Source organism: Leptonychotes weddellii, chromosome 5, assembly GCF_054177405.1.
Source record: "Leptonychotes weddellii isolate Sample4059 chromosome 5, ASM5417740v2, whole genome shotgun sequence".
Classification (NCBI taxonomy): Eukaryota; Metazoa; Chordata; class Mammalia; order Carnivora; family Phocidae; genus Leptonychotes; species Leptonychotes weddellii.
Window position 1 is genome coordinate 15,934,913 of NC_138373.1, and position 23,323 is coordinate 15,958,235.

The 23,323-nt window shown below is 52.1% G+C and overlaps 2 protein-coding genes across 3 annotated transcripts in view; one reads left to right on the forward strand and one right to left on the reverse strand.

Annotated features, from left to right (window-relative positions):
• Window positions 1-22,200, reverse strand: part of SBK1 (SH3 domain binding kinase 1) — a 45,095-nt gene extending 22,895 nt beyond the window's left edge. The window contains exon 1 of the mRNA XM_006733983.3: window positions 21,837-22,200. Coding sequence (XP_006734046.3) covers window positions 21,837-21,862 — 26 coding nt within the window. The 5' untranslated portion in view covers window positions 21,863-22,200. The remainder of the gene's footprint in view (window positions 1-21,836) is intronic.
• LAT (linker for activation of T cells) overlaps window positions 1-23,323 on the forward strand; it is a 419,561-nt gene that overhangs the window by 55,847 nt on the left and 340,391 nt on the right. The window lies entirely within an intron of this gene.

Consider the following 23,323-nt stretch of genomic DNA (forward strand, 5'->3'; position numbering starts at 1 on the left):
GGAGATGAGATAGAGACCACTCATCCTCCCAGGCCCTATTCCCTCTCTTTCTCAGACTCCTCCATGAAGCCCCAGCCACACTGTTTCATTAACGAAAAAGCCCCCAACACACCCAGCACTTTCCCTATTTCTTCTTTGTTCAGGCTGTTTTCTCCACCTAGCATACTCTTCCCAACCACCCTGACTGCATCTAGATAATTTTGAACAAGGGATGGCAGACTCATGTATCTATAGATCACACAAATTAGTGACTAGGGTCAGGTGTCAGGTGATAGGAAGTGGTGAGATGAGGCAAACTGGAGCATCGTGGGCCTGTACAGGACAGATGATCTTTCAAGAGAAGCAGCAAATCCATATTCTAACATAGCGTCTTCCAATTTTTCCGTATTTGAAACCAATCCCCAAGTTCGGAAATAGTGAATGGGCCAAATGAAATGTGCTTTGGGGCCAAATCTAGACCATGGGCCATCATTTTGGAAACTCTGCTTCTGAGAATATTGTCTAAGTTCCCAGCTTTTCTCCCTCCTGCTTCTGTCTAGATGCTTTTGTTCTAGAATCCAAGTACTGTGGGACCATCAGCTCTGTAAAGCACTAAGTGGACTGGGTTGCTCCTCTGCATAGCATTGCCAAGGATGCCCTATTACCTCCAGGGAGAGAAATCTAACTTCCCTATCCTGGTGTTCAGACCCCGTAGCCTTTGGGGCCTCTACCCTTCCATAATGAGGTCCCCTCTGCTCCATTAAGCCTTGACCTTAGCCAGCGTTCCTAGAATATGTGCTTTCTCAGACCTCCGTGCCTTCTACACTTGGTTTCCTTTGAGTAGAACACCTTTCCCCTCTTCTTTGTTCTCCATACAAGTTATCCCCACCCCTCCCCACTCCAGGTATCTCTTCTTTGTCTGCCTTTCCTCTCTCCCCCCTCCATGTCCTGCTGATGGTCCAGAGTTTCAAATTTCACCCTTTGTTCTACACCTCTCCCAGTAAGGCCTTATTGCCCCAAACAGACTAATGGAGGGGTTTAAGTTATGGGGCAGGCAGAAGCAGGAGGCTAGAGAGGGAGAAAGAGGGAAGGAAATGTCTTCCTGTGTCTAGTAACCGAGTCCCAGAACATTCGAATTTAGAGTGCGTTTTCCTCTTGTTACAGATGAGAAAACTGAGGCCTAGAGAGGGGCAGGAGCAGAATCTGGCCTTGAAATGCTCCCAGCCATGGTGATCAAAGGTTATCAAGGCCACCTTCTGCAGAAGCCTTCCCTCATTCCTGGCCTGGGGATTTGATTACCCACAATGCAATTAGAAAATGTTTGCCAAAATGAATTGTGGGTATTCAAGTCCGCCCCTCTGCAGGGTGAGAAGTCCTGGTCCCCAAAGGGGGCACACTCTTCTCAGGGGACACATCCAGGGTCCCCTTAATGTTTAAGCTGTGGCTGTTGCCAGGGCACTTTGGGCTCCATGTGTTTGGAACCAGCAGGCAAGAAGAGGAGTCACTTCCTGGCAGTAATAATTGACCCTAATCCGTTACTAGAAGTTACTAGAGAAGTACCCTGATTAGTTACTAGAAGAAGGCAGGGCTGCTTTTACAAAGTGGGAGCAGGGAGAAATACAGGTGGAAGTCAGTAATCCATTGGAGTGATCCATTGGTTATGATAACCAAGAGTTTAGACCCCTCAGGACTGAAGGGTTGGGTCACACCCCCGGGTGATCCATGGAGACCTGCCAAGTTGAGAGTGTGGATAATTAAGAACGGGTAGTGAAGGGGGAAAGGACTGGTACCAGTCCTGGCCCTGAGATCAACTACAACGAGGGGGAGGGGCTGTAGTTCATTTCACCAACCACCCTCTTCACAGTTTCCATTTAGAAAGAGAGACTCAAGGCATCCACGGCGGAGCTGCGTGGCCTGAGGGGTGGGATGTGGCAGTCATGAAAACGCACCATCTAGATCTCTGACTGCCCAGGGCAGCAGCGGTGGAGGCTCTCCAGAGTTCACGAAGAAGGCTGGCCCCACTTTGCTTCCTTCTAGCTGATCCCAGTCAGTGACTGAGTGCCTCGAAAACACTAAAGCGCCCAGTTCCTTAGAGACACAGAGCTTCCCTGATAGGCAACTGGGGATCAAGGACTTCCCATTGGCTTCATCAAAACGTTCTTAAGGTTCTTATCCCACCTTCCTTCCTTTGTTTCCTCTTCCACGCATTGGATCTATTGAGCCTGATGGTTCGCCCAGCCTCCTCTGGCTCCCTTCTGATTTTCCTGCCCAAGCGTTTTCCCCAGTAAGATAGCCGCTTGCAGCGTCTGATCCCATCCTTGGCCCACTTCTTGGAGGGGTGAACCTTCACAATATATCTGAAGAGAGGAGCTAAAACAGCTATTCGTAATGCTGCACTCCTTTTTCCTTGACACCTGGGGATAATCCACTCTTGGTAGCTCAAACTTTTGTATCCAAAGCAATGCTGCCCTTCCAGAGAGGGTCTTAATGGGTGTGATCTGGATAGCAGAACACAAAGATAGAACTTAGCTCTGATTTCCATAACAACACAGAAGAAACATCAGAAAACAGATGTCCATTTAGGTTTCCTCGGCCTGGGGCCCACACCCTCTCTGATGCTGGCGTGGACTCACACTCGCAGGCAATCAGTTTGCCACTCCGTGCTCAAGGAAGCTTGTGGGGCTAGGAATCCATCCCAGGACCTCCCTTTGGCTGCATCTTGTGTTCACTGATGTGTCAGAAGTTTCTGCTACTGTTGTGGGGGTTGGGGAAGGAATCGAAACAGAGTCCCTGTCCTCTAGAATATATACATCACGTTTCAAACTATATGAGTTTGGGTGACTCTATTAGTTGAACTGAAATTGATGTGTCGGCCATATTGGTAGTCCCCATGCTGGGGAAAAATGGTGGCATTTGGGGATTTCCCCAGTGTGGTCTATGTTCTGTGATGCTCCTTATTGCCTCACGTTCCCAGTCATGACAAAGAGAAGGCATTCCTGGCTTGTTGGTCTGCATTACGATAGTGCAGGAAGCACCCTCTGCCCGGATGGCCACCATCATGCCCAGGCCATCAGCACGGCCAGAGATCTTGGTGGCATTGGTGCCTGAGCAGTTCAGAGAGCAGATCAGGTTTAGGAAGCTGAAGACCATGATGACATTCTGAGCAAAGGTTATGGAAGCTCTTCACAGCCAGGAACAGGAGAATCCAGTGCCCCTGGGGGAGACAGGTCAAGCTATTGCCAATAACAAAAACCAACAGTTCCACCAGAACGCAAGATGGATCAGAAGGAAGACAGACAGGGCAGCCCAGGATGGACAGCAGCTGGAGGTGATGGATCTTTAAATCTCTCATTACCTTTATGGAGAATATATGCTGAAGTGAGAAACACAGTGTTCCAGCAAGAGTCCGGATGAGTCCCCACCTCCCGTGCCGAAATACAACACTGCGACCGCAACCAGCAGGATGCCACTGATGATGGGAAGTACAGTATAATGGCACTGCAGGGAGGAAAGAACCCGCTTCTTTATGACATTGCTGAGCTGCTGAGTTGTACTTGGAGCGGCTTTGAAGGGAATTCTGCTCCTTGTAGCTGAAAGCTTGCCAACGGATAGGAGAAGAATATCTCTAAAATCATGAGAGTGGTTGCTCCTGGAGATGGAATCTAGGAAATGGGCCCCGGGTCAGGGTAGATAATGGGAATTCATTTTTCTGTGTCATGTTTTTTTTCTCTTTTTTTTTAATTAAAAATATCTGACACGGGGGGCGCCTGAGTGGCTCAGTTGGTCGAGCATCCGACTCTCGGCTTCAGCTCAGGTCAGGATATCATGGGTCGTGGGATTGAGTCCAGCTTTGGGCTCTGTGCTCAGCGGGGAGTCAGCTTGAAGATTCTCTCCCTCTGCCCCTTCCCCCACTTGCGTGTGCTCTCTCTCAAATGAATAAATACATCTTTTAAAAAAGTATCTGACACAAATATGACAAAATGTTAACATTGATTCTAGCTGTAGATATGCACAGGTTTACACTTTTCTGTATTTTCTTTTACAATTTTCAAAATAATTAAAAATTATTCAGTGGAAGCCTTTTTATTTTTTTCAATTTTATTTATTTTTTAAAGATGTTATCTATTCGAGAGAGAGAGAGAGAGAGAGGGAGAACACTCCCTCTTCTGCTTCCCCTGCTCGTGCTCTCTCTCACTGTCTCTCTGTCAAATAAATAAATAAAATCTTAAAAAAAAAAAAGAAAAGAAAAAGAAACAATCAGGGTGACCAGGGGGCTGGTAGACACTGATTGGTGGGCGCTGGGTCACAAGCCGACTCCTAGAGCCCAACAAGTGAGCCCCTCCTCTCCCCGAGAACCCCCTAATGTGTAGGGAAGGATATGTCAAGGAATACGGGTCCCCAAGGGAAAATTGGGGTAATGTTGCTAAAAGATGGGGGGAGAGTTGATGCTGGATAAGAGAGTTGTACTCTACTTGGACTATGTGAGCATCATGCCAACCCCAGGGCCCCGTGGTAAGCGCTAGTCTTGGTGGCAGACACTGTCAGTCCCCCACCCAGTCTTCCCAGGCCCCTCCCCCACTCCTACTTGCCAGCATCCTCATCACTTTTCCTGTGGGCCTTGTCTGATCCCTCCTGCTCTGCTCACATCCACAGCAGTGCCTGCAGTAACTTGCTTGGCATTGCCTTCCTGGCCCGCTTCTCCACTCCCCTCCCTGAGATCACCTGCCAAATAAACGACTTCCTTTCCAATCCCTGTCTCAGGGTTTGTTTCTGGGAAACCCAAACTAGGGCATCAGGAGATCCAGACCCCTGGGGATGTGTACTAGACTGCACTTGTTTCCTTCCAAATGCCTACTTTCCTGGAGATAGCTTTGGTGCTCCATTCCCGAGGAAGGAGCTGGGACTGAACCGGCTCTGGGTAGCCCTGAGTCTGTTGAGGATTCCAGAGGATGCTTCTTGCTCCCCTGCAATAAGCTTGGGGGTGGGGAGGTGAGGACCTATCAGATCCTCCCTCCACAACTTCGCAGAGAAACAGCCACAGCCAGCCCCTAAGGAGAGCAGCAGGTATGAGTGCAGGGGGTCAGGGAGCCGAACTACAGGCCAGTCCTGTGTCTCTCAGAGAGTACGAGGTGAGGTCATTTTAGATAATGCCTGGATCTGGCTTTAGAAAACACAGAATCACATACTGCAAAAGCTATTCTTTTTTTAAAAGATTTTATTTATTTAATTGGAGAGAGAGAGAGAGCGAGCAAGCAGGGGGAGTGGGAGAGAGCAGCAGGCTTCCCGCTGAGCAGGGAGCCCGATGCGGGGTTCGATCCCAGGACCCTGTGATCATGACCTGAGCCGAAGGCAGACATTTAACCCACTGAGCCACCCAGGCGCCCCACCCTGATTGATTCTGAGATAGGTCTGTACCCTGAGCCAGGCCAATAGGAAATAACTTTCACTGAACCAAAAGATACAGAGATATACGTCTGGAGTTAGTACTACCAGGGAGACCCTCTCAGAGGTTAAAGCCAAAACAGCAGACTGCAGAACCAAGAGATGATGAGTCAAAATCCTCATGCCATCATTTGAGCCCCTGGATCCCGCCATACCTGAAGGCTCTGGACTTTTCGGGTACGTAACCCCCTAAAGTTTCTTTTGTGCTTGTGAGCCGGACTTGGGTCTCTGCCACTTACAACCCCAAGTTCTTTATACTATGTACAAATGTGGGTTTCTGAAGTGTTTAAAAATGCAGGGGTAAATGAATAATTCTGCCACCTGTCCCCATACTCACTACTTCCTCAGCATCCCAGGTTGTGAAAGGGAATTCTCAGAGGGAGCTCAGCCCGCCCAGGAGCAAGGGTTTCAGATCCTCGGAGTTTAGTTCCTGCTCCCCAAGGGCACTTGTTCTTGGGGTCACTTGAGGAGCTGGGTGGGTTCATAGCTGAGCACGCAGGTGGGTTCCTGGGCTGCCACATGGGGTCCCTTTCCCTTTAAGCTTCAGGAACCTCTGGGTTCTAGGCCAAGGCATCCATTTATTCATTCATTCATTCTCAATAATGGGCGCCTACCGGAAGGGGGCACCAGGATAAATAGGTGAGCTACACAGACGTCCTTGCCTTCGGGAGCTTCCAGCCTCGTGGGGGAGACACTGTTCTAATCACGCCAATAAATGTCAAATTCTGACCGAGGTCAGACTACAAAGGAGAGACAAATGTCAGGACTTTCTGGAGAAAGTGACGGCTGCGCTGGGTTGGCAAGGGATGAGCAGGGGCGGGTGAGCAGGGGCTACACAGGGAAAGGGCCGTCTTGGCGTTCAGCCTCCTTCTCCCTGCTTCCTGCTCACTCTTGGGCATCAACCTCCATCTCTCCCCTAGAACCTGCTCAACAACTCGGACACACTTCCTTTCTCTCACCTTGCAGAGCTTGCACCCGTCAACTCCAGGAAGTTCTGCTTTCTGTCTGACCTGCGTCCTGCCAGCACAGCACACCTTCTTTGTTCTGGCCCCAGGGGAGGCGAAGTGCAGCTGAGCATCTGCCCCCCCAAACCGTTTATTAGGCATCAAGGGTGTGCCAGGTACTGCCACAAGGCTTGGCCTTCCCCCAGATGGGGAAACTGAGGCATGGGCTGTAGAGGTCCTGAACTAACAAGGCCAGCCTCTTCCATCCCTGGAGTGGGAATGGACACTGTGTTCTTATTCTTTTAGCCTCTCCCAGGCCAAGGGCTCTGCCCAGTAGGCGGCCTCCGTCCATTACTGGCCCTCCCAGAATCTGCCTGGGGAGGGGGTGTCCTTGACCCCTAGGGACGGGACCCTCTGGCCGCCCCATCCCTTCCTCCAGCCCCCAGCCCTCAGGGAACCTCTGTTCATCCCTGCCTGCTTATTTCACAAGCACAGATTTGTGCCAGGCCAAGTCCTAAGCATCGTACGCATATTAACTCATTCAAGCCTCACGACAACCCTATGGTGAGGCTGCTCTCATCGTGTCTCCATGACACAGAAAGGGGAGGTATTTGCTGAAGTTCACACCCCTAGCTGGGACTCGAACCCAGGCAGGCTCCAGAGTCCAGGCCCAGAGCCACCGTGCTGCCCAGCCCATCCGTCTCAACAAAGCCATCCTCACCTCCTCCTCTCATCCCATTCTGTTCTGCCTCATTTCCATCTCTCTCCCCCTGCCCCTCCCTATCACAATTTCCCGATTTCTATCTATTTCTGCCTATGAGCTGCTGCCCTGCCCGGGAGGAGCCCTGTCCTGGTGTCCTGGGACAATGTTGGGGTTGGGGTGCAGGGAGTGGGGAGGGACACAGGGCAGAGGTCTGGGTGCTAGAAGGGCCCCGGCCACAACCAATCCATTCCCAGCCTGGTGGAGGCTCGGCTGAGCCAGGGCCTGGAGGAGGTGGGCAGGATGGGAGCAGGAGGGGGCTGGGTGGAGCCAGGCCTGCAAGCCCTAAATAAGTCAGTTAATTAGGTGGGGAGGAGAAGCCTGTGGGAGTTAATGAGCTTGGCTAATTAAGTGGATCCTGGAGAATGGCTCAAATTCTAATGACTGGGGAGGGATGGGGGCTTAGGCAGGATGGAGGGCCAGGGAATGAGATGCCTGGTGCCTCCCACGTGTCACTAGGATCTGTCTGCGGCCACCACAGGGGTCTGAGGCCACTACCAAGACCTGCAGTGACCATCAGGGTGTGCGGCCACCCCCAGGGGCCGGTCGGAACTTACCATCAAGGTCTGACACCCTCACCAAGCTCGTATATACGATCGACACCTGGGCCTGAAGTCATCACTGAGGGCTGGTCTCTGTCACCCATCCCTTGGGGGCTAAAACCAGGTTCCCTTTGAACATTTTGGGGGACAGGGACAGAAATTGAACCCTGACTTAGGAACCCTTCAGAGCAACCTGACAAGCCCTGTGGCGGGCCGGGAACCATGACTGCCATGCACACATCCCACCGCGTGTAAGTCTGCAAAGCTTACCAACTGTCACTGTTGGAAGGATGTGCAGGCCTCTTGTCCCAGCCCACGGATGTGGCAACTGAGGCCAGGGAGGAAGGAGCTTGCCCTGGCTCATCCTCAGCCTCCTGCTCACCGTGCAGACAGGGCAGGGCCTTCAGGAGGTCAAGGGAATGTTCTCTTCCATGCCAGTTACCTGTTCCAGGAGCCCCAGGGGCCTTCTCTTGCTTGAGCCTTGTTTCTCTCTAATCACCATCACCACCCCAGCTCCGGCGGGTAGAGCACTTAGTCCTGGGGAGGCGTGAGCACTTGATACTAGGGCCAGCTACAGAATGTGGGCCTCTTGTTCAGAAAGCGGAGCAAAAGCCTGCCCTTCTACCCAGCTCTCTCTCTCAGGCCGTCATGGCGGGTTTTTAGTTACTGTTCAGTGTCATGCTCCCTTGGGCGCGGGGTTACGCATTGCGTCAGTGAAACCCCTCACAGGCGCCCGGGGCCACCCCACTGCACGCTCAGCCTGGACCCTGCTTGCACCCAGGCCCCCGCCACACGAAGGAACAGCAGGGGTGACTGCGTGGGGCCAGGAGCCGGTAGCTGAGAACCCACGCAGGGGACGCGGGCGGGATGTCCCATCAGACTTCACTTACAAATTCAAAGATGAAGGTCGTACAATTGCAAGATGCTAACGATAGAGCAGCGAGCCCCAGGTTTGGGGTCCTGCGTGACACACACCATCTGGTAGTCCTGACAGCCCTTCCGCACGCTCTCATTTCACCCATTTATCCTTTCACTCATCCAGTTACCAAATATTTGTTGCGTGCTTCCTCTATGCAATGAACGAAACAGAAAAAAAAAAAAAAAATCTCTGTTCTCACCCATTCTCTTGACGGGGAGGACAAGAAACAGGGCGCTTCAGTCAACAGTTATGCAAGGGATTCATGCGAGGGGGGAAACAAAGCGGAGAGGGGACAGGGAGGACAGGGAAGTCCTCATAGAGAAGGTTACACTTGAGCAGAAGCTTGACAAAGGTGGCGGGGGGGGGGTTGGGCAGGGAACAGTAGGCCAGCCAGGGCAACAGCCAGTGCAAAGGCCCTGGGGCCAGAGTGTGCTTGGGATGTCAGGAACAATGAGGAGGCTGGTAAAGCATGAGAGGAGACGAGAGGTAATGGGGACAGTTCATTCAGGGCCACCATAAGCCTTCGGCTTTAACTCTGAGTGAGGTGGGAGTCACTGGAGGGAATGAGCCATGTCGTGGGCTTTCATAGGCTCCCTCTGGCTGCTGTGGGGCAGACAGCCTTTGGGGGGCAAGAGGAGAAATGAGGAGCCTCCTGCACCCAGCTGGGTGAGAGAAGACAGCAACTTGGACTGGAGCAGTAGGAGGAAAAGGTGGGGAGAAGCGGGGGTTCTGCTGACGGATTGGACGATGAGGGTGAGGGGTGTGTGTGTGTGTGTGTGTGTAGTTTACAGTGGGCATCTGGACCATGAATTTCTATGAACAGGTGAGGACACTAAGCAGCTCTCTGGTCCCCAGGGTTCCTTGCCCTTGAAGGTCTGCTGTCATTTGGGGGGAACCCCGATCCTCCACCTCATTTCAGCCTGCCTTGGGCAAGCGGCGGCACCATGGAAGGGTTCACCCGAACTCTCCGTCACAGGCTCCCAGACTGAGACATTCACAGCGGCCGGGGAGGGACTGTGGCTGGGGGACACGGCCTGGGTGGGGACAGTGGTAAACCAGAGAGGCCTGGCTCACCTGCCCGGTGGCCTCCTCTCCCCTGGGGCCTACTGGTGCCACGTGGGAATGTAAGCTCAGGCTCTCAGAGCCTCCAAGTTTTCAAGAAAAGTTGGAAATCCAGATCTTGGGATATAATGCCCTGCTTTTAACAATACTGGCAAATCGGTGTTTAATGTCAGGGCAGGCTGTCCCCCTGTGTGGGCTGCTTCTGTGGGCCTTCTTCCCAGAGCAACCTCTGCACCTGGGGTGTCTGCAGATCTGGAAATGCGGGTCCCCCTGCGGTGCGGCTTGATAGGTCAGCTCTTGGCTGGTGTGGGCAGGAGACGGTGAGCGGGCCAGTTAGGAGAATGGCTGGGAAGGAGCACCCCCTCCGAGCCCCTTGGGTACCAGGCAGTGGCGTTGCTCCAGGGATGATGTGGGTGCCAGGCTAGGGTAGTTGCTGGTCCCTTGGGCTCCCCAGAGGAGGGAGGAAGGTACAGTGGCCAGAAGGGTGAGACCACGGCCGGGAATGAGCCATAGGATGAGAAATGCCCCCAGATAAGAGAACCAGCACGACTGAGCGGGGAGGGAAGGTGACTGGGCTTCTCCTTGTCCCTGCCCCTAGGGACCACTTGCCCCACCCCAGTCTCTGCTCTCCCCCAACCCCAGAAAGCCCATCTCCATGTCGCTGGACCTGGGCTGGGCCGAGGGGCTGCAGGAGAAGCAGAGAGAGAGAGGCGACAGCAAAACCTCCTCCACCACCACGTCGGGTTAGCATCCCCCAGTGTGGCACCGTGAGTCCCAGGCATGACCTCATTCATGCGGCCAACAATCTCAGAAGGTTGGAACCATGGCCATGCCCATTTTACCGCTGACGAAACTGGGTCACAGAGCACTTGGGTAACCTGGCCAAGGTCACCCGGCCTTGGAAGTAGTGGGGACTGCAGTTAAACCCAGGGGTGTGTGGCTACAAAATCTGCAACAAGAACATGGAAGCTGTCGGATCAAGAGGCCAGAGCCTCATCGCCGGCGACCCGCGGGACCAGTCCCTGCATGTGTGAGCGCAGCGCTCCCTCTAGTGGCTGGTCTGACACAATGCAGCGCAGACTGGGGGACTGTCTGCCTGCCTGTCTCACACACACTCTCGCACACCCCTGCTTACGATCTGGTCCTGCAGAGGAAGACCGCCCCATCTCCATCTTCCGCTCACCTACAACACAGGACATGTGCCGCTGCCCAGCTGGTTCACCCGAGGCCCCTTTTTCTGGTCAGACTTCCCTGGGCTATGCCCACTCCAGTGTACCTTCTTGTCCCCCTGCTTGGCCCTTTCTCTCTCTCAATGCCTGGGTCTCTTTGTCTACACCTGTGGGTCTCTCAAATTCTGCTGCGCATTATAATCTCCTGGAAAGCTTTCAAAAATCATGATGCACAGACCACACCCGAGAGCAAATCAATCCATTTCCTCTCGCCATCTTTAGATTTGTGGGAGCAAACTTCCGGCGGGGGGGGGTGGTGGGAGGATAGAGGAACTTTCAGGCAGCCTACAGCAGGCCTCTCGGTTTCCCAACCTCTTCTGCTTCCAAGCTTACACCTCAGATCTCATAATGACCCCACACCTCACCCCCACCCCGAGATCTCAGTGTCTCCCCCTTCCGTCCTCTTGGTCACTTGCTCTGGTACCCGCAGGCAACAGCTCATTGACCTCATTGACCTCCTCGAGCCCACCGGTCCGCTGCCCATCAGCCCCTTGTGCCACCACCGTCCCTCTTGTCCTGTTTGGGCTCCGCACACCATCACCATAGCTGCTGCCTAGACCCCCCACTCCTGTGCCCCCCTCTGCTGTCGCGGTCCCTGCCTGGCAGGATGGCAACCATCACCCGCTCTCTGCCTGCACCGAGCAAGCCAGCTCTGCACGAGCATCCCGCACTGGGCTGGCAGCTTCCCTCCTAGTTCACAGTCCTGAACAGGCACTCATTGCCGCCCCCCACCACCCGCTATGCCTGCCAGCTTCTTTTCCCCCTTTCTGGGATGGGAAACTTCCATCTGCCTGTGAGTCTCCTAGGGACCTTGGTGGAGCTGAGGATCCTGCCTGTCTACCCAGCCCCCAGCTCGTGCCAATGCTTCTGGTCTGACCACCCCACTCTGAGCAGCAAGGTCCTGGATGACTCCTTCCCACCTTCTCCTTTCTCCTCCAACCGTGGCTCCCACTTCACTGAGAAAACAGATGGATCAGATTGCCTCCCGCCACGAAAGCACAAACCCACCCAGCTGCTCACTTCTCGCTTCTTCCCATCTGCTTGGGTTGGGGGAAGCCCTCCTCCGTGTGAGGCCAAGCCTCCCTTAGGACCTTGTTTCTTCAGGACTCCCCTGCCTCCCTGTTCCACCAACCTTGTTCTTGTCCCAGGATCGTGGCCACAGGCACGCAGGCTTGGGCATCTCCTCCTTTACCCCGCACGGTGCGCAAAGCTTCCGGACAGAGCTGGCTTCTTGTCACTGCCCTACCACCTCCACGTCTCTCCTTTGTTCTTACTGTTCTTTCCACTTTCCTTTTGCAAATATGGCTTGGGTTTTTATTCCAGTTAAACGTGCCCACAGCTTAGAATCAAGAAACACGAGCAGCCCCACTCCCATTGCCCACTGCTTGAGGACAATCCTTTCAACTCTTGAGGGAATTTTTACTCCTGGGTTTGCTACCCAGCACCTTCCCATTGCTTCTCTCCAGTTTTAGGTTTTCCCTGCCAACTCCCCACTTTGGAAGATGAGGATTTAGCTCCCTTACACTCCCTTACATCCGTCCCCCACACACTTCCTATTCCCACCCTCCTAATACAGTCTCATCGGAACATTGCTGGTACCTACATATTGTGGAAACATTACGGACAGCTTCATGTGGAATACTAAGCTTTCTCCACACCCTCCTTTTCCTTTTTTAGAATAGATTTTGTTTTTCTAAAGTAATCTCTATGCCCAACATGGGGCTCAAACTCATGACCCCGAGATCAAGAGTGGCGTGTTCTACTGACTGGGACAGTCAGGTGCCCCCAAGACTTTATTTTGTAGAGCAGTCTCAGGCTTAAAGAATTGTGCAGAAAGGACATAGACCTCCCCCGCCTCCGACGCCCCCAGTGTCCCTTATTATTAACATCTTGCCTTAGGGCGGTACATTTGTTACAATGGATGAAGCAATAGATACATTATTATTAACTAAAGTCCATAGTTGGGGCTGAGGGCTCCCTCTGTGTTTTACATTCTATGGGTTCTGACAAATGCATGGTGTCGTGGACCCATCATTGCACTATTGTACAGAATAATTTCATTGTCCTAAAAATCCCGTGCTCCACCTAGTCATCCCCCTGCTCCCTCCCCACAAGCCCCCTGGCAACCACTGATCTTTTTACTGCCTTTGCGGATTTGTATTTTTCAGAATATCAGGTAGTTGGAATCCTGTAGTGCGTACCCTTTCCAGAATGGCTTCTTAGCAATCTGTATTTAAGGTTCTTTTTGTGGCCTGATAGTTAATCTCTTTTTATTGCTGAATAATATTCCATTATATGAATGGACCACAGTTTGTGTATCCATTCACCTGTAGAAGGACATTTTGGTTGCTTCCAAGTTTGGCAATTGTAAATAAAGCTGCTATTCATGTGCAAGTTTTTGTGTGGACATAAGTTTGCAACTCATTTGGGTAAACACCAAGGAAGGCTATTGCTGGATCCTACAGTAACATTATGTTTAGCTTTATAAGAAACTGTCAGTCTATCTTCCAAAGTGGCTGTACCATTTTGCATTCCCATCAGCAATGAACGGGAGTTCCTGTTTGCTCCACGTCCTCACCAGCATTTGGTGCTGTCAGTGTTTTGAATTTTAGCCATTCCAATAAGACTGTAGTGGTATCTCACATTGTCTTAATTTGCTATTCCCTAATGACATATGATGTTGAACATCTCTTATATGCTTATTTACCATCTCTATATCCTCTTTGGTGAGGTATCTGTTCAAATCTTTTGCCCATTTAAAAATTGAGCTGTTGATTTTCTTTTCTTTTCTTTAAAGAATTCCTTGTATATTTTGGATAACAGTCCTTTATTGGCTAAAGAGTTCTTTATCAGATCAATTGTCTTTTGCAAATATTTTTCTCCCATTCTATGGCTTGTCTTCTCATCCTCTAAACGGTGTCTTTCACAGAGTGGAAGTTTTAAATTTTAAGTTTCTTTCCCTTTTTTGCACAAAAGTTTTTTTCTATGTGTTTATGTCTAATGTGACCCACATTCTCTCCTACTTGTGTAAATTTCTCAAAAGTTAAAATACTTAGGTATTCTCTTTCATCTCCTTAAAGAAATCTTTCCTAGAACCTTCTGACTTATTTCACAATTTTTTTTTAAGTAGGCTCCATGTCCAATGTCTCACCATCTTGAGATCGAGTCTCATGTTCTACTTACTGAGCCAGCTAGGCGCCCCCTTCTGACTTATTTCAGTGTGAAATGCCTGCCCACTAGGCCTGCTGCCCAGAGACACTGCCCCAGGGATCTCCCTTCACCATCATCTGGATGATGCCCCTCATCTCTCTCCCTTGTTTCCTGGATCCCAGGTCCTTCTCTTGTGTGTCTTACTTCCTGGTTTTAGTGAAACATATCCTTCAGGAGCTTTCTTAAGAAAGGTGCATGGGACCACAATAGCCAAAATATGGAAAGAGTCCAGATGTCCTTTGACATATGAATGGATAAAGAAGATGTGATATATGTATATATATATCCCATTATTCCATTATATATACATTGGAATATATGTATATATTCTATATATATAATGGAATATTACTCAGCATCAAAAAGAATGAAATCTTGCCACTTGCAATGATGTGGATGGAACTGGAGGATATTATGCTAAGTGAAATAAGTCAGTCAGGGAAAGACAAGGACAAATTCACTCATATGTAGAATTTAAGAAACAAAAGAGATGAACATAGGGGAAGGGAAGGAAAAATAAAATAAGATGAAAACAGAGAGCAAGGGCAATCGTAAGAGACCCTTAACTCTAGGAAATAAACAGAGTTGCTGGAGGAGAGGTGGGTGGGGGGATAGGGTAACTGGGTGATGGGCATTAAGGAGGGCACTTGATGGAATGAGCACTGGATGTGATATGCAACTGATGAATCACTGAATTCTACCCCTGAAACTAATAATACAGTATATGTTAATTAAATTGAATTTAAATACAAAATAAAAAAAAAGGTGCACGGGAGGTAAAATTTTTGAGCACTTGTAAATCTGAAACAATCTTTTTCCTCCCCTCACTTTGTGAATGGTTTGGCTAGGTATAGAATTCTAGGTTGACAATCATTTTCTTTCATACTTTTGAAAACAGCTCCATTGTCTTCTGGTTTTCAGGATTGTTGTTGAGACGTCTGATGATATTTCAATTCTTGATGCTTTATTGAATCTCGTAGAATGTTCTTCTTGTCCTTGTGTTCTAAAATTTACTGGTGACTGGCCTTGGTGTGGGTCTATTTTTATCCTTTGGTTGGACATGCAGTGGGCACTTCTGATCTAGAAACTCAGGTCTTTCCATTTTGAAAAATATTTGAAATATTTCATTGATTATTTCCTCTCTTCTCTTTCTGGAACTCTTTTGTTCGGGTGTGAGATTCCTGTGCTGGTCCTCTCATTTTCTTACTCTTTCTTTCCTACTTTCCACAGAGTGGCAGCCCTGGAGGTGCCCTGCTGGGTTCTACCTTCTTGAAGAACTTGTCACTCAGCCGTGAGGGGTGCAAGTGGCCGACAGCCTCCAACTACAGGGCTTTTGAGATCTGCCACAGCCTTTGAGTCAAGACCAAGGTCTTCTTGGGAAGCCCCAACCAGTGACTGAGCTCAGCAGAGACACCAGGGCCTAGCCATTTCTACCCAATATGGGGCTCCTCGGATGGACAGTCTTTGCTCCAGGAGCCCCTCCTGGTTGGCCAAGATTTTGTTTGATCTGCCTCCAGGTCAGGTGCCCTTTGCTTAGATCGGTTTCCTTCCAGCATCCATTTCACAGGTGTTGGCTCTCCATCGCAATCTGAAGACTCTCCCTGTCCAGTCCTGCTTCCTCTTCCTTTATTTTCTAAGCATCAGCCCCCAGGACTTCTTGCATTCCTAACTCCGTATCATAGCATCTGTTGACTGGAGGATCCAAATCTACACATGTATTTTTACCTTTTTGTTCTACTTTTTGAAAAATTTCTTTATCTTCTCATCCAGCGGTCAGCCAATTTTTTTTTAATTCAGGGCCCAGTGGGAAATATTTGAGGCTTACGGGCCATATGGTCTCTGCTTATGTGAAAGCAGCCATAGTACATAGGATATAGTTAAAAAAAAAAAAAAAGGGTGTGTGTGTGTGTGTGTGTGTGTGTGTGTGTGTGGCTGTGTTCCAATAAAACTTTATTTAAAAGAAAAACAGGTGACAGGTTGGGTTTGGCCTGTGGGCCATAGTTTGCTGACCCCTGTTCTAACTCTTTTAAATACATTTTTCATTTCCGGACGAAAATCTTAATTTCTAAGAACTTTTTTTTTTGTTTTGTCCATTTTCAGAGTGTTTTTGTCTTTCAAAATAGCATCTAGCGTTTGTTTCATAGTTGCAAGGTATTTTCTAAATTTCAGAATATAGTCATAATCGTTTTGTTTTTAGGTGTTCTTTCCCTTGTGTATTCTGTTTCCTCCAAATTTTGTTTTTCTGTTCTTTTTTAAATTTTTATTATTTATTTGACAGAGAGAGAGACAGTGAGAGAGAGGGAACACGAGGAGGGGGAGTGGGAGAGGGAGATGCAGGCTTCCTGCTGAGCAGGGAGCCCAATGCGGGGCTCGATCCCAGGACCCTGGGATCATAACCTGAGCCGAAGGCAGACGCTAATGACTGAGCCACGCTGGCGCCCCTTTCTGTTTTTGTTCTGCTTCTTATATTACAGGTTTTTCTCCAATGTTGGCAGTCCCTGGCTCATGCTTAAAAGATTTAAAGAGCTGATAGAAGCGTGGTTGCGTGTGTGTGTGTGTGTTGGGGCAGGTATGGATCAGGGCGTGAAGAGACCTGCAAATGTGTTACCTTACATGGCAATGTTCTAGATCTCGATTGAGGTGTGGGTTACAGGTATACATTTGTTAAAACTCATTAAACCAACCACTTAAGGCCTTCGCATTCCACTCTAAGGATGCCTTGATTAAAGAATATAAAAATACAATTTATAAAAGCAAGCTGATGAGTAGTCCTGTGTTGGGTTGGGGGCTGGCTGGCTCGGGGGGGTTCATTCTAGAGAATTCTGGCTGGGCTGTTTCACTGGGAAATCCCTGATGCCAGCCTACATAGGTATTCTTTTCTTGGCCCATCAGACTCCAGGATATTTTTGGAGACCCTGTGTTTTATTCTCTCTGGAGAATAAACGTTCAGCCTTTGTCAGGGTGGGGGAGGGGCGGCCGCCCAGCTGTGGGAAGAAGGAAATCTGAGGATTAAAGCCCTTCTTACACCAATCCTCCTGTTTTGGGCCCCAGCTCTACGCCCATTTCCAGGAGTACTTAGCCCACTAAAGCTGGAGGCTTTGGGGGTTTTGTGTGGTTAACTGTGGAGCTCCTTGTTTCTCTCACTCCCAGTTTGGGGCTGGCTTCAGGTGCATCATCATCCGGCTGGGAAATCACTTACCACACGTTCATCTGCCATCCAGATGCAAAATTTTGTCGTTGTTGTCTGCTGTGAAATGTATCAGTTCTTGCAGATTCATACTGTCCTGGGCAGAATGACGCCCCCCCGGCCCCCAATGTCTGTGTCCTAATGCCCAGAGCCTGTGAGTAGGTTACCTTACCTGGCTCAAGGGGACTTTGCCGATGTGATTAAGGTTAAGGACCTTGACGTGGGGAGAGGATCCTGGATTATTCAGGTGAGCCCAATCTAAGCACATGAAGCATAAAAAGCAGAAAACGTTTCTTTCCCAGCTGTGATCAGAGAGATGCTATCATGCTACCTGCTGGTGGGAGGGAGGGAGCGAAGGAGCCACAAGCCAAGGAGTGCAGGTGCCCTCTGGAAAAGGGCACCTCGGAAAAGACTAGGAAAGGGATTCTCTTCTAGAACTTCCAGAAAGTTCTTCCAGAAAGAGCTTCCTCGGGCAGCCTTGTTGACACCTTGGTTTGAGCCCAGTGAGACCTGTGTTGGACTTCTGACATACAGTCTGTAAGATAATACATTTGTCTGGTCTTAAGCAACCAAGTTTGCAGTAATTTGTTACGGCAGCAAACCCAGGACTCAAATGCATACCTTAAAGCATTCACTCGCTTCCTTCCTTTCGATGGGGTTTCAGAGAAGTTAAATGTGTTGTGTTCATTCTGCATCCTAACCAGCCGGCTCCACTCACACCTGCTTCTGTCTCCAACCCTTCGTGAAACGTCTCTTCTCCAAGTCACTTTCAACCTCCGTGTTGCCAAATTCGTTCTCTCTTCCCTTGATTGTTTGGCATCTTTGAGGCCAGTTGTCCGCTCTCCCTTCTCCTGGAGATGCTCTTCTCTTGGCTGCTGATGTCTCTGACAGTCTATCACCAGCCAAGGGTCTCCCCCTTTGAGCCCCAGACTTTCAGGATCAAGCCCTCACTTGACATCATCGTTTCTTGGCCAGCTCAAGGGCTTCTCCGTGGCAGTTGAAAACAGCCGTGGCAGAATTCTTGAGTTTCTCACCGCACCTTCCCTCCCCTGAGCCTTCCCATCATCCATGTGTCTCTCCCACCCAGAAACCTCAGATTCATCCTCCATTCCCTTCTTCCTTTAGCCCATCAGCAAATTCCATCTCCTAAATATACCTAGGAGACATCTGCTTCCCCATCTCCAAGGCCCGCCTTGGTCCAGGCCACCGCCATGGCCCTTCTATCTTCACATGACCTCCACACTGGTACCCTGTGTCCACTCTGTAAATTAGCCTGTTCCTCACCTCATGCCACTCTCCCCACTATGTACTCTATGCGAGCCGTGCTGGCCAAACTCTCGTCTGCCCCTGGGCCTTTACACGTCTGTTTTTCAGGCCCGGGATGCTCTTACCCCCACTCTGCCCAGCTCCTTCTCATTCTTTAGCTCGCAGATGAAATATCCCCACCTCCCCTATTCACCTTATGCAAAGGTGGTGTCTTCCCCACCATCCCTCTGGTTATTTCCTTAACAGTGGGTTTCGATCATATTTATTTGTTTACTTATGTTTTCTTTGGCTCCCACATTGGCTATAAGCCCCACATGCACACAGAAGGTGTTTTCACCTTCCAGTCTCAAGTGAACTTTGTGGAATGAATGAATGAATGGACAGACGGGCACACTGGGCACCTGTTATGTGCCAGGTGCTTTCACATATTTCAAATATTTCATTTTTACAGCCCTAGGAACTTGTCACAGTTGGACTACATTTCCCAGGGTTTTTGTTTTGTTTTGTTTTGCAATTAGCCGTTCTGGCCAATAAGTGTGGACGAGGTAAAGTAGGCCACTTCCAGCTTTGGCTCGTAAAACCTCACATGCAATTCCTGTGCTCTTTCTTCTTTGTCTACCAGTGGTTGCAGAGAATCCAGCAGTGGATCCTGAAGCCCTGGGTGACAACTGCATCACAAGGTGGGAGGAGCCTGGGTCCCCGAAAGACTGAGCAGGGGAAGAGTCTCCCCGACACCGCAACCCCCCTAGAACTTTGCAGAGGCAAGACGTAGGCTCTACTGTGTCAAACCACAGTGATTCCCAGGCTTATTTGTTACGACAGCTGGCGTCGCCTTAATTAATACATCAAAGTGCCAGAGGTAGGTGGCTGGGAAGCAATACTGCGGGTGACAAGCCTTCATCCAATGCAGATGTCTTGCATCATCCCCAACAGAAGCCCCGGGCTCTCCATGCTCACACCTCAATTACAGCATGTCGCCTGCGTGCAGTCGGTCCGGTGTGTGCCTTCTTGTCCTCACTGAGTATGGCAGTGGCTACTGGGAGTGAATCTTGGTGCCTTCCAGGGGCTGGAGGAGGGCTGAGAGCGGTATGGGTGGGGGACACTTTCTCTCAGCCCCTAAGGGGACCCTACCAAACATCACTGCTCACTTGCCCCTCCTACGGTAGGAAAGAAAGATTCCAGAGCCTTCCCTCCCACCCGCCCCAGCCTGCAGCCTGAGTGTCCACATCACTCAGTATTTTTAGCTTCACCACCTGGCACCTGTGGTCACTGTCGGCCAGCCTGGTGGTGTCCCCTCTCTGGGCCTTAAAGGGCCAGCGCCCACCAGCTGGAAAGAAGACTTTCAGGCCACTGTATCCCCAGGGCAGGAGGCAGAGGGGCATCCCCCATGGCAGGGGGAGGAGGGGAGGGGCAGAGGGAAAGGGAGAAGTAGGCTGCCCACTGAGCAGGGAGCCAGACTCTGGGCTGGATCCCAGGACCCCGGGATCATGACCTGAGCTGAAGGCAGACGCTTAATGGACCGAGACACCCAGGTGTCCCAGGAGTGTGTATTTTTTGACAATCCACTCAGATGATTCTGGTATCCTATGTCCCCATGCCATCTTCATTCATGCAACAAGCATTTTAAGCCCCTACTATGAGAATAATGCTTCTCTCAGGAGCCCATTGCTTTGGGACGCACGGATAGTCGCACTGAGTCTCCTGCTTTGGCCCTCCCCATTGCTCACTCCACCGCTGATGGATTAAGTCCTTTGCTCGGCAGTCAAGGCGCCTTGTGACCTGGCCCTTCTGGACCCCGCCAGCCTCATCTCCCCCCATCCTCCTACAATTTCTTTCTCATACCACCGGGCCTTTGCTCCTGCTGTCCCCACTCCCTGTGATGCTTCTTCAATGTCACTCACCACCTGGGGGAGGACCCGGACAGTAAGACAGACGTGGCAGGCCTCCTAGGGCCCCTGCAGGCACAAGTTGTCCATCTTCCCATCCGATTCCCTGAGCACAGTGCACCCACGCCCGTCCGGGTGCCCATCACTCTGCCAAACTCATCTGTTTGCTTGTCTGTCTCTGCTGGCAGGCTGTGACCCTGTGAAGGTGAGGGCCCTGGTTCTCTGGGGGGGCTCAGTCACTGCTGAGTGATGAACTGACAACCATGGCAGGAGCTTTCTCCCCATTCCACAGATGAGACAGAGGCCCACAGAGGGAAATTTATAGACTGGGGGTCCAACAGAGAAATTCAGGGAGGAAGCTGGTTCAGGCTGCAGGAACCCCCACCCCCCACCCTCCTGAAAGGGGCCCGGAAGGGGCGCCCGGGTCAGCCCTCAGCCTGACTTTCTCCCCACCCAGGGTAGTGCTGACTCAGGCAGTGATGGAGGCATGGGCAGGCTGGGCTGGAGCAGAGGTGACCCCTGTGTCCCCTGCAGACTTGCCATCCATTCCCGGAGCCTGTGGTCACAGCTTGGGTAATGCACTTGGCTGGAGCCTGGGTTTCCCTGCAGGTGGGGGTGGGGAGAGCTGGCAAAAGGGACAATGGCCCCTGGGGCATGAACCCTCACCTACATAGGTACGTAGGGCTTGCACCCACTCCCACGAACACGTATGCACGTTCACAGTCACCCCCACAATGCTCAATCACACAGCCACACAAACCTACATTCCCACCCTGTCACTGTTCTCTCCCTTTTACACACACACACACACACACACACTCTCTCTCTCAAGCATACACACACACACACACACTCGAGCATATATACACGCAGACATTTTCCACCGAGTAATTCAACAAAGACTGAACATGATTAGGTGTCAATGCAGTGCAGGGAGGAAAGGTGGCTCTCAGCTCAGAGTGGGGCGGGGGCTTCCTGGAGGGCTTCCTGGAGGAGGAGACATTGCCGCTGAGCCTGGATGGACCAGGGAAAGGGAGGTCTGGGCAGTTTCACTGGGGGTGAATATAGGGGAGCAGAGCACAGTGAGGTGGGTGGGGTCAGCCCAATCACGCAGGCCTTGAACGCCCAGCCGAGTGCCGACTTCATCCCGGGGAGCGGGGGATGGAGGGCCATGGAGGGCTCTGAGCAGGGTGGGTGTGAGCAGCACAACAGGAGAGGACGGGGAAGGCCCCGTGGGACCAGAATGGGAGAGCCAGGCAGGAAGCTGTGGTGCGGGCCGGGTGTCTGAGAGTCTGACTCGTGGAGGTGGCCGTGAGTGGTAAGCAGAGGACCGACAGAGAAGGGCCCCGGGTCTGAGCCCTGTGCCCTCAGCCCGCCCACCCCCCCACCCCCCTCCCCCGGGCCACTGACCTCTGCGGTGGGACCTCTTTCAGCATCTCCTCCTCCTCCTCCCTGTGGAAGCACACGAAGCAGAAGGCTGGCCCATCTTCTGCTCCACAGCCCAGAGGCCAGGCTGGAGGGAGTTCCAGGACGGGGCAGGGGTGGCTGCTGGGGGCCTCGGCCGCATCGTCCCTGGCCTGGGCAGGGGTGTCCGAGCCAGAGCGCTCCAGGGTCAGCAGCCGGTTGGCCTCGGGGCCCCGCGCCTGCCCACCTGCCGCCTCTGCCTTTTCACTCAGGTTCCCCGTGGCCTCGGCGGGGAGAAGAGCCTGTGGCTCTGTCTGATGGGGACTCCTGTCCTGGCCCACGGGGCTGGGTCCTGGGAAGCGGCTTCCAGGGAGCCGCCCACCCTCAGAGGTCGCTGGCTGGTAGACCAAGGTCCAGCAGGGCCCCTGGTTGCCCCTGGCGGAGACCTAGGCCCCCTGGCTGCCCACTCTGCGGCGGCCAGTCAGAGTGGGGACTGGGAGGGCAGGCTCGCAGATGCGCTGTCCATCCGCTCATCTGTCCGTCTGGACGTCTGCTTCTCCCTGTCCGGCCAGCACGGCGGGCGGCAGAGGTGGTTTCCCCTAAGAAAGTTTGTTCTGCCCTCCTGGGGTGGCTGGCGTGGGTGGCCTCCAGGAGAGAGGGTCAGGACCTGAAGCTCAAAGGTGGGTGAAGCTGGCACCGCGCCCACGCCGTCCCTCAAGAAAAGTTCGGGCCCTCGGAGTCCTGGCTCTGGCTTGGCCGAGCTTGCTCCCCCGGCCGCCTGCTCCCCGGGCTGCCTGATCCCTGGACTCCGGTGGCTGCTCTGGCAGACCGCTTGGCTGTGGGTATTAATAGCTCTACATTCACGCTGCGAAGCCTGGAGCTTAACTCCTTCCCTGCCGGAGCTGGGAAGGCCGGCGGGGCTGGCAGCGGCTGCAGGGAGCGGAGGGAAGGGCGGCGCCTCAGGTCCGGCCCCAGCTCCGTGGGACCCTGAGATGCCACCGCCTGCCCAGCTGGCTCCGAGGAGCACTGGGCGTCGGGACCGTGGTCAGAGTGCCTGGGCCACCTCAACCCTCCATAAGCACCTCCAGGGAGCCAGGTAGGACTGGGGGGCTCGGGACAGGACCCCTGCGACGGACGGGGCTCTGAGCTCCAGAGAGCATCTGCTGGACGCCTCCACTCACACGTCCACCCCTCAAGCCCCTGGATCCTCCCACCGCATTCCCTGAACAGTCACCGTCGCTGACTCTGGGTCCGGTTCCCTGACTGGACACCCCCCCACCCCCGTGGGACCCAGAGATCGGTTACATGCAGTCATACATCCATTTGAGGAGTGTGGGAATTGGGTGGGAGTGAGGGAACCCGGATAGAATTCGCTTGCTTGAGAAATGTTGGGAGCATCTATGTGTCAGGCACCGTGCTGGGCGCTGGGCACCCCGCAATGGAGAGGGCAGACCCTGCTCCTGCCTCGGGGGGGCCTTGCATGTCACGGCGGG